The sequence below is a fragment of the Lipotes vexillifer genome, unplaced genomic scaffold (genome assembly GCF_000442215.2).
Source record: "Lipotes vexillifer unplaced genomic scaffold, Lipotes_vexillifer_v1.1 scaffold466, whole genome shotgun sequence".
Lineage (NCBI taxonomy): Eukaryota > Metazoa > Chordata > Mammalia > Artiodactyla > Lipotidae > Lipotes > Lipotes vexillifer.
In genome coordinates this window covers 1169035-1179895 of record NW_006796103.1, presented here as the reverse complement: position 1 = coordinate 1179895, position 10861 = coordinate 1169035, and the positions used below count along the sequence as shown (strand labels likewise).

Sequence of the window (10861 nt, the reverse complement as noted above, 5' to 3'; positions counted from 1 at the left end):
TTCTCCATCCTGAATTCCCCCCAAGGGGGGTGCTGCAGTGCCTAATGGCTTAATAGTGGGTAACATTTATGTTTACTGGGATGTCACAGGCAACACTTTTTGTCTGCAGAGTCATGACCCAGCATGAGGGATGCAGAGTAATGGGGGAGGGGGTGTGAGGCCAGTTCCACTGGTGGGCAGGAGGCCCCCTCCAGGAGGGCGGCCGTGGGACCTTGAGCAGGCCTGGACTTCCCCTAGTGCACCCCCAGGTCATGCTATACAGCCCTTCTGCCCCAGGTTGGCACTGCCCGTGTTGTCCCACGGACTGGGGTAGGACCCGGCTGGGGTTTTCCGGTAAGCCGGGCCAGACTCACTTTCAGTGTTCAGAGCGGGGATGGTTCCCGTGGTGGCCACCACGACTCGGCCCAAGAGTTTTGGGGTTTCCATCCGACAGCTGCACCCGTCCTCCAGTTCCTTCATGGGGTGGGGGGTCGGCGCATGTGCCCGGAAGCGCTCAGCCAGGTCCGGACCCTGGCCGCCCCGTGAGGCCAAGACTGAATGGGTCCAAAGTGGGTAAAGGCCAGGACGGAGAACATAGGCTATAAAGGAGGCTGCGCCAGAGACCCAGCTGAGGCTCGGGTGAGGGGCGGGACTCAGAGTTGCGCGGCGACGTAGCTGGGGCCGGAGTGGGCGGGGCTAGAATGGGGTCGGCATTTAGAGTGGTCGCGGCGACGCCATCGACGCAGACGGGGGCGGGGCCGCGTGGAAAAGGGCGGGGCTCAGGGATCTGGTGGTGACGTAGCCTAGGACAGCGGCGGCGGAACTCAGTGAGAGGCGGAGCTGAGAGTGCCCCTTGCGGGCGGGAGCTAGGCTCAAGGCTTAAGGCTTCCGGAGGCCCAGTAACTGATGAGGACCGGGCTCAGCGAGGGGCGGGGCTCAAGAGCTGTGGCAGCAACAGAGCTAACGTCCGCGAGGGTGGGGCTCAGTAAGGGCGGGGCTCAGTGAGGCCGGGGTTTAGAGCTCTCGCGGTGACAAAGCCGATGCCCCGGGCGCTCGGAAGGCCGGGCTCAGTGAGGGGAGGGGCTAAGGGCTCGGCAGCGTTCGTAGCCCACGCGTTCGGAAGCGGGGCTCGAGTGAGGAATGGGGATTTAGAGCCCTCAAGGCGACGCAGCCGACGCTACGGACTGGGCCTACCGGGAAGGGGCGGGCTCAGTGAGGGCGGGGTTAGGGCTTAGCCGCGATGATGCCGGGGGCGGGGCTCACAGGGAAGGAGCGGGCGGTCGTCACAGGGGTCGACTGGCAGCGGATGGACAGCCAGGCTGACTGACGGCGTCAGGGGGACTGGCCGGGCCAGCTGGGTGCACGGCGTGCCGCCGCCATGACAGGTGAGAGCGGTCCGGGGTCGTGCCTGCCATACAGGGACGGGCGCGCGGCCACGGTGGCCCATAGGGTCCGGGTGTCCCGATGCCACACCGGGGGCCGCTCCTCACGGCGGCGAGTGACCTTGCCCGTGACCTGTCCTGTGGTGTCCTGTCGACGAGACGACGGTAGTCCGGCTCGCGGCCCGGGGCCGGGTTCTTGGGGGGCGAGGCCACTCCGGGTCCTGGAGGGTTCCTGGGGGCAGGGGCCATGGACAAGCCCTGGAGAGTTCTGTTGGTCGAGGCCACGTCGTGCCCTGGAGGCTTCTGAGCGTTGGGGGCCCCGCCTTGGAGGGTTCTGGACGGCGAGGCCAGGTGAGGCCCTAAAGGGTTCTAGGGGACAGAGGCTGGGCCTGGGATGGTTCTGAGGCCAAGTCAGGCCATGGAAGGTTCTAGTGGGTGGGGGCCACGTCGTGGGTGGTTCTGGGAGGGCAGCGGCCAGTGCACGTCTGTAGGTGGGGAGATGCTGCATGGGCGGGTGGGGGAGGTAGGGTTGAGACCTGACAGTGGGAGGTGAAAGTAAAAATGATTCTACTGTGCTTCTATCAGGAAATATAGACACTCCGTCCTCACAGCTACCTGAGGAGAATGCCCAACAGGTGGTGCATACCTGGGCAGTGTGTGGTACCCATGGGACTCTGTGGTGCCTCCCAGGCTGCACCCCTTGCCCAGCGACAGGCCCAGGGGAATTGTGGATACTGACTCGGTCCCCGAAGGCTTTGTGCCCCATGCTGAACTGCCCCAGTCCCTCCTTCTTTTCCCTGGATGGGTTCTCCAGCCCAGTCATCCGCCAAGGGCCTCTCTGGAGTGGGGACCCGCCCACCACCTTCCTGACCCTAACTGAGCAGGGTGACCCTTGTCTATGGACCTTTCCCTGTAGGAGAAGCTCCATGAGAGAGACAGGCTGGTGACAGAGCCCATGAAAGCATGGTCAGGCTGCTTCATGAGGTAGAAGTTACCTAGGGGTGGCCCACGGGGCCAGGAAGGCCCCAGAAGTCCCTGTTCTCTCCCCAGAACTCACTGGAGTCCCAGCCTGAGTCTTGCACACAAATAGGATTTCATGGGCAGGAACCTGGTGATTTCCAGGACACCAGTGTCCCAGCCTTAGCCAAAAGAGACCCCAGCTGCTGTGCATTCCCCTGTCATCTCTCTGAATTCTTTTTATCTGTGACTGCTGTTTCTGAGTAGAGTTGACCCTTTGAACTGAGGTTTCAAATGTGAGGGTCCATTTATATGTGGATTTTTTTTCGATACATACTATAGTACTACATGACCTCAGGTTGGCTGAATCCTTGGATGCAAAATTATGGATATGGAGAGCTGACTGTAAAGTAATGTGTGGATTTTCGACTGCTCAGGGATCTGCGCCCCCAACCGCTGCATTGTTCCAGGGTCTGTTGTACCTATTGTGCACCTGGTCTTGCATCAGGTGCTTCCCATTCAGAACCGCTGTATGGGGAAAAGTGGAATATCTCTATGTGTCGATGAGGAAATAAAGTGTCAGGTTGAACAGGTGCCCCAGACTGCTAGGGCAGTCAGTGGCAGAGCCAGGACTAGACCCTGCCCAGGCCCACCAATCCCTTTTCTCCCTGCCATCTCTGTGTCCTGGGCCTCTAGAGACCTCGTCCCTCAGAGCCCTTCATTTTTGGTATGGGGAACTGGGGCCCAGAGAGCACAGGCCTGGGAGGGTCAAATGGGCAGGCTTGCAAGGCTGCGGGCCTCAAGTTCCTGGCTCACTGTCTCCACGCACCAACAGGAACCTGCCTCATGTTGGTTCTGGGGCCTCTTCAAAGGGTTGCAGAGTGAGTGTGTGGAGCCTGATGCATCTGCTCAGGGCCAGCACTGGCCGAGTGTCACTGCAGCAGTTGCTGTTGCTGCAGAACCAGTCCCTGCCTTGTGGTGTGCTGGGGAGTGCGCCATCTCAACTCCATGCCTGAGGCCAGGTTGGGCACTGGGACAGGAGGGGATTCTGGGAGATTCAGTTTGGGAGGGGAGGTTGAGGTCCAAGCATCAGGACTTTGGTTGGGGTGGGGCGGCAGGGGAGCTCAGGAAGGTCTCTTGGCGGGAGGGCAGTGAGCATGAGTTAGCCAGGCGGAAACCACAGGGACAGGTATTCTTGTGCCAAGGGCGGGAATCCTGGGCAGTACGCTGCAGTTGGGGGTTGCTGTGCGGGAATGGCTCGGGCCTGGGAGGCCCGGTGAGGGCAAGTGAGGCCAGCTCCCACAGGGCCTCTATTGCCAAGCCAGGCTAACAGGTTGGTGGGGGGGGCGGGGGTGTCCATGGTTGTGGTGCTGCCAGGAGGGCAAGATGATGGGGGAGGTAGGGCTTAGCAGAGGTTGCTGGTGAAGGTCTGGTGAATTTTATGCCAGAGCATTCCTCTTCCTTTGTCCTGTAAAAACTGTCTGGGACTGTTTATCAGCACTTGGGACCAAAGTGGTTTCCTTTCTTGTGCTTTCTCATGCCTCTGAAAGGCTGCTTGGGTGTGGTTTGTGTGCACAGCTCACAAAGACCACAGGAAGCACAGCACACAGCAGAGCCCAGAGCTTTGGCCCCCAGGCTATGCCATTGTGCCTGGCAGCTGCAGGCAATGGAGGCCTCACCTGGCTAGCAGCCTGCAGGGTAGGAGGAGCCACTGCAAGATGCTGGCCACCATCCACTGACAGCCCTTGCCCTTGAGCCTTGGACCTACGTCCATTCATTCCCAAACTCTTTAATGAGTGCTTAGTGTGTGCTGGCACTATGCACAGGTGCACACACTGGTAGTGCTGGGCAAGACAGCCTATGGCTTGGCCAGGAACAGACATGATGCAGCTAATTGCATAGTTAATTAGTAGGTTGATTAGAGAGGCAGAAAATTTAGATGTCAAGAATTGGCCCCAACACTGTGCTGTGCCTGGGTCCTGACCTCGATACGTCACTCCCTAGCTGGTTGAGGTCTTAGGCAGGTCTTAGATAAGCCTACTTGTTGTGCTTCAGTTTCTTCTGAAAATGGGGGTGGTAATCATGCTTGTGTAGCAGAGCTGATGGAAGAATGATGATTATCTGTATGCCTAGAGCCCACAGAATGCCCAAGCTTGGGGCACACTCCATGAACTATGGCCAATATTAACTCTTTAATCAGAGAGGTTGTAGGTGCTGAAGCCAGGTGGCCAGGAGGGTCCGGCCATGTGGTGGTGGCAGGTCTCTCTGCATCCCTGTCCATGGCTTCTTCACCAAGTTGGAGCTGCTGACAAGTCCATTTTCAAGGTTGACTTTCAGAGGCTCGGAGAATCAGAAGATAGAAATTCATATTCTGGGGGAGAAAAGACCATCCAGGAGGAGGAGAGAGAGATGAGAAAGACAGTCTGTTGAGTTGGCCCCATGGAAGAAATCAGGGAGGAGGCCCCACTTGTTCCACCTCAATGACCCTATTTTAAAAAGATCAACATTATTGAGGTAGTATTTACTTACAAATACACTCATTTTTAGTGAATAATTCTATAAGTTTTGACTAATGAATGCACCCATGGAACAACCAGCCCAGGCCTAATCAAGACAGAACATTTCTATCACTCTAGAAAGTTCCTTCATGCTCCTTTCCAGGGAACCCCACCCAATCCAAGAATTCATCTGCTTTCTGTGACTCTCATTTTCTTTCTTTAAAATTCAGCTACGGAATTTCCAAATAGGATTTCTTTTTAATTAATAGATTTTATTTTTAGACCATATTTAGTTTATAGAAAATGGAGCAGATAGCACAGAGGGTCCCCACACCCCATTTCTTGTATTATTAACATCTTGCATTTGTGTGGTATGTTTGTTGCACTTAATGAACCAATATTGATAGAATATTAATAATGTTAGGTATTACTGACTAAAGTTCTTGTGTTGTATATTGCATGAGTTTTGAAAAATTCGTAATGTCCTCTGTCCACCGTTACAGTATCATACAAGTAGTTTTACCTGGCTAAAAATCTGTGCTCTACATATTTATCCCTCCCTCTTCCCTAACCCTTGGCAACCACTGATCTTTTGACTGTTCTCCATAGTTTTGCATTTTCTGGAATATGATATACTTGGGATCATATAGTATATAGCCTTTTCAAATTGGCTTCTTTAACCTTTAGCAAAATGCATTTAAGTTTCCTCCATGTCTTTTTGTGACTTCATAGGTCTTTTTATCACTGAATTATATTCTATTGTAACTTACTAAACTGAACCACAGTTTAACATATTATCCACTCACCTTCATATGTATGTATGTGGTAAAATATAGAGAACATAAAATTTACCATTTTAACCATTTCTCCTTAGAATTTGCTTATTCTAGATAGTTCATGTAAGTGGAATCATTCAACGTTTGTCCTTTTGTATCTGACTTATTTCACTTAGCATAATGTTTTCACAGTCAGCCATGTTGTCAAATCCATGTACTGAAATTCTGTCCCTTTTACGGTTGTATAATATTCCATTGTATGTATACCACATTTTGTCTCTCTATTCATCTGTCTGTGGACACTTGGGTTGTTTTTACCTTTTGGCTTTTGTGAATAATGCTAGTCTGAACTTGGTGTGCACATACCTGTTTCAGTCTCTGCTTTCAGTTCTTTTGAGGAATGAAATTGCTGAAGTATTTGTTTAACTTTTTGAGGAATAGCCATACTGTTTTCCATGGTGGCCGCACCATTTTACATGCCCACCAGTAATGCATGAGAGTTCCAATTTCTCCTCATCCTCATATTCATATTCTCTCTCTCTCCATGTATTTATTTTACCTTAATGTGTATGAAGTGGTATCTCGTAGTTTGATTTGCATTTCCCTAATGACTAGTGATGTTGAGCATCTTTTCATATGCTTAGTAGTCATTTGTACGTCTTCTTTGGAGAAATATCTATGCAAGTATTTTGCTCTTTTTTTTTTTTTTGCGGTACGCGGGCCTCTCACTGTTGTGGCCTCTCCTGTTGCGGAGCACAGGCTCCGGACGCGCAGTCTCAGCGGCCATGGCTCACGGGCCCAGCCGCTCCGCGGCATGTGGGATCTTCCCGGACCGGGGCATGAACCCACGTCCCCTGTATCGGCAGACGGACTCTCAACCACTGCGCCACCAGGGAAGCCCTTTTGCTCATTTTTGTATTGGTTACTTTATAGGATTTTTTGTTGTTGCGTTATAGGAATTCTTTTTATCTTCTCTCCCTGTATATATTAACGCCTAATCAGATATATGCTTTGCAAATACTTCTCCCATTCTGTGGGTTGTCTTCACTCTTTTTTTTTCCCACTCAAAATAGGGTTTATTTCTGGACTTTCTAGTCTATTACATTGGTCTATATGTCTGTCCTTATGTTGGTACCACAGTTTTGATTCTTGTAGCTTTGTGGTAAATTTTGAAATCAGGAAGTATGAGTCACCCACCTTCTTTCCTTTTCAGGATTGTTTTGGCCATAAAAGTCATTTGAGATTCCATATGAATTTTAGGATAAAAAACAAAAAACATTTATTGGGGTTTGGATAGGGATTGCACTGAATTCCTACATCACTTTGGGTAGTATTGTCATCCTCAACAATATTAAGTCTTCCAACCCATGAACATGGGATGTGTCTTTCCATTTATTTGTGTCTTTTAAAATTTCTTTCAGCAATGTTTTGTAGATTCAGTATCTAAGTCTTCCACATCCTTGGTTAAATTTATTTCTAAGTATTTTATTCCTTTTTTTAAGTTTTTAAATTGACATATAGTTAATTTGCAGTGTGTGTTAGTTTCAAGTGTACAGCAAAGTGATTTAGTTATACATATGTACATACACACACACACATATATATATATATATATTTTTTTTTTTTGGCGATACGCGGGCCTCACTGCTGTGGCATCTCCTGTTGCGGAGCACAGGCTCCGGACGCGCAGGCTCAGCGGCCATGGCTCACGGGCCCAGCCGCTCCGCGGCACATGGGATCCTCCCGCACCGGGGCACGAACCTGTGTCCCCTGCTTCGGCAGGCGTCCTCTCAAACACTGCGCCACCAGGGAAACCCCATACATATATATTTTTTCAGATTCTTTTACGTTGTTCGTTGTTACACGATATTGAGTATAGTTTCCTGTGCTATGCAGTGGGTCCTTGTTGTTTATCTGTTTTATATTTGGTAGTGTGTATATGTTAATCCCAGACTCCTAATTTATCCCCCCCCCATTCCCTTTGGTAACCATAAGTTTTCTATGTCTGTGAGTCTATTTCTGTGTTGTAAATAAGCTCATTTGTGTCATTTATTTAGATTCCACATAAAACTGTGATATCATATGATATTTGTCTTTCTCTGTCTGACTTCACTTAATATGATAATTTCTAGGTCCAACCATATTGCTGCAAATGGCATTATTTCATTCTTTTTATGGTTGAGTAATATTGTATTGTGTATATATATATACCACATCTTCTTTATTCATTCGTCTGTCAGTGGACATTTAGCTTGCTTCCATGTCTTGGCTTTTGTAAATAGCGCTGCTATGAACATTGGGTTGCAAACTAGAGTTTTCTCCAGATATATGCTCAGGAGTAGGGTTGCAGGATCATATGGTAACTTTATTTTTAGAGTTTGAGAAGGATTGGTATTAGTTCTTTAAATGTTTGGTAGAATTCACCAGTGAAGCCATCTGATTCTGGGCTTTTATTTGTTGAGACCATTTTAACTACTGATTGAATCTCCTTATTAGTAATAAGTCCTTTCAGATTTTCTGTTTCTTCTTCATTCAGCTTCGGTAGATTGTGTGTTTTTAGGAATTTGTCCATTTTATCTAGGTTGTCCAATTTGTTGGTATAAATGTCCACAGTATTCTTTTATAATCCTTTTTATTTCTGTAAAATTCATAGTAATATTTCTGATATTAGTAATTTGAATCTCCTCTCTTTTTTTCTTTGTTAATCTAGCTAAAGGTTTGCCAATTTTGTTGATTTTTCTGGAACCAACTTTTGGTTTGGTTTTTCTGTTTTTCTATTGTTTTTCTATTTCATTTATCTTCACTCTAATCTTTATTATTTCCATCCTTCTACGAGCTTTGGGTTTAGTCTGCTTTTCCTTTTCTAGTTCCTTAAGATGTAACATTAGGTTATTGATTTGAGATCTTCTATTTTAGTATGTGCATTTACAGCTGTAAATTTTCCTCTTAGTACTGCTTTCATTGCATCCCTTAAATTTTGGTATGCTGTATTTTTATTTTCATTTTCTCAAGGTATTTTCTGATTTCTCTTGTGATTTTCTCTTTGATGCATTTGTTGTTTAATGTCCACATAATTGTGAATTTTCCAGTTTTCCTACTGTTATTGATTTCTAGCTTTATTGCATGTGATCAGAAAAGATCCTTTTATTATGTCAGTCCTTTAAAATATATTAAGGCACATTTCAAGCAATTTTCCAGTTCTTTGGTGGACACCAACTGGGAGTCCTATAATTTAATTAAATTCTGACACCATCTATCCAGAGATAGTGTCAGATCCCATAGGTTAACTTTAGGCTCAGTCCCACGAGATTGCCCCCACTTGAGATAGCAATCATGAATCCAGGTTGTCACCTGTGCTTCTAACTGACTGGCTATAAATCAGAGTTCCCATGACCCTCTCCTTGTGACCCTATTTGCTAAAATAGTTCACAGAACTCAGGAAAACACTATTGCCAATTTGTTACAAAGGATATTTCAAGGATACAAATGAACATCCGGATGGAAAAGATGCATAGGGCAAAGCATGTGAGAAGCAAAGCATGGAAGCTCCATGCTCCTCCCAGACAGGCCATCCTCTCAGCACCTCCACATATTCAGTAACTTAGAGTGCTCCAAACCCCATTTTTGGGGGGTTTTATGCAGGCTTCCTTAGGTAGGCATGACTGATTAAATCATTGGCTACTGGTGATTGATTGAACCTCCAGCCCCTCTCCCCTCCCCAGACATTGCAGGGGGAAGTGAGATGGGGAGGATTGAAAGTTCCACCCCTCGAATTACGTGGTTGGTTCCACTGGCAATCAGCTCCCACCCTGTGGTTATTTAGGGGCTTTCCCAAAATCACCTCATTAATACAAAGTCAGATGAGGTTGGAAGGGGCTTGTTATGAGTAACAAAAGATATCCTTTCACCTTCACAGCTCTCATCACTTAGGAAATTCCTTAGGTTTTAGAAACTGTGTGCCAAGAATTGAGACAAAGACCAAATATATATTTCTTATTATAAATCATGATACTGCAAATCCACTTTGCTAATCTATGTCTTTTGATTAGAGAGTTTAATCCATTTACATTTAAAGTAATTACTGATAAGGGATAACTTGTTTCTCCCTTTTTGCTATTTGTTTTCTGTATGTCTCATAGCTTTTTTTCCTTCATTTCTTCCTGTCTTTTGTGTTGATTTTCTGTAGTAACACATTTTGCTTTCCTTTTGTGTATATTCTGTGGACATTTTCTTTGTGGTTACCATGAGGATTATACATAATACCCTTAAGTTACAGCTATCTAATTTGAATTGATACCAACTTAACTTCATTCACATATAAAAACTCTCCTCTTGTACAGCTCTGCCTACCCCCCATCCCCTGGGTCCACCAGGAAACAGGACAAGCTGCCACAGGTAGGTAAGGTGGTACACTTGTTCAGGCAGCTAGTGCTGCAGGAACTTGGGACCCTCCCTCAGAGATTCAGAGATTTCTTTGTCAACTGCCCACCAACCTCTCCCCACCCCTTGCCTTTAAAGACTTGTTATTCTAAAGGACATTCTTAATGGGAAAGATAGTGCAACAGTGATGCTTTAATGGTGATTCTGAAAGAAAAAACAAAAGAAAAGGCATTCCCCAGCCTCCTGGGCAGCAAGCATGCTGGTCTGCTGTTGGTGGCAGCTTCTCAAGGCCTTGCAGATACACTGTGTCTGGTGGCCATGCCAGCACAGGCCACTCCAAACAACAACAGCGATTGTAGGAGCTTCGAGATTGGGCCTTCTCCAGGCTGCCCGTGCCCTTCCTTGGGCCTGGCTATTTCCAGAGGACACTGAGGGGGCCCAACAGACAGCAGATTCTTCGCCCTTCTGAGTTTTTTTGCGATAAGCTCTCAGGCATAAAAGATAGGAGCCAGAGACTCTGCTCTGCTTTTGAGCACTCTGAACCTTTATCACTACACCCACTCACCCCACTTTCTGGCAAGGGTGTTGGCGTGACATGGGGGAACTCTGGGCTGTGCATGAGCTGGGATGTCAGCAGTTGTCCAGATGCTTACAGCTGGTACACCTCTTGGTGGGCATGGGGACCTTGCTGCGAGGGGTCCCTGCCATGGCTGCATCATGGTGTGTGGGTCTCGCCACCTCTTTTTGGGCTGAGCTGGCTCATTCCCTCTGTGTTCTATGCTTCTGTTTCAGAGCAGACCTACTGTGACCGCCTGGTCCAGGACATGCCTTTCCTCACAGGCCTTGGGCGCCTGAGTGAGCAGCAGGTGGACAGGATTATCCTCCAGCT

The 10861-nt window shown here is 48.1% G+C and overlaps 1 protein-coding gene across 1 annotated transcript in view; it reads left to right on the top strand.

Moving 5' to 3' along the window:
- Positions 1-3571: 3571 nt before the first annotated feature.
- Positions 3572-10861, top strand: part of CARD19 (caspase recruitment domain family member 19) — an 11047-nt gene continuing 3757 nt past the window's right edge. Inside the window, exons 1-2 of the mRNA XM_007468181.1 lie at positions 3572-3594; positions 10727-10858. Coding sequence (XP_007468243.1) covers positions 3572-3594; positions 10727-10858 — 155 coding nt within the window. The remainder of the gene's footprint in view (positions 3595-10726; positions 10859-10861) is intronic.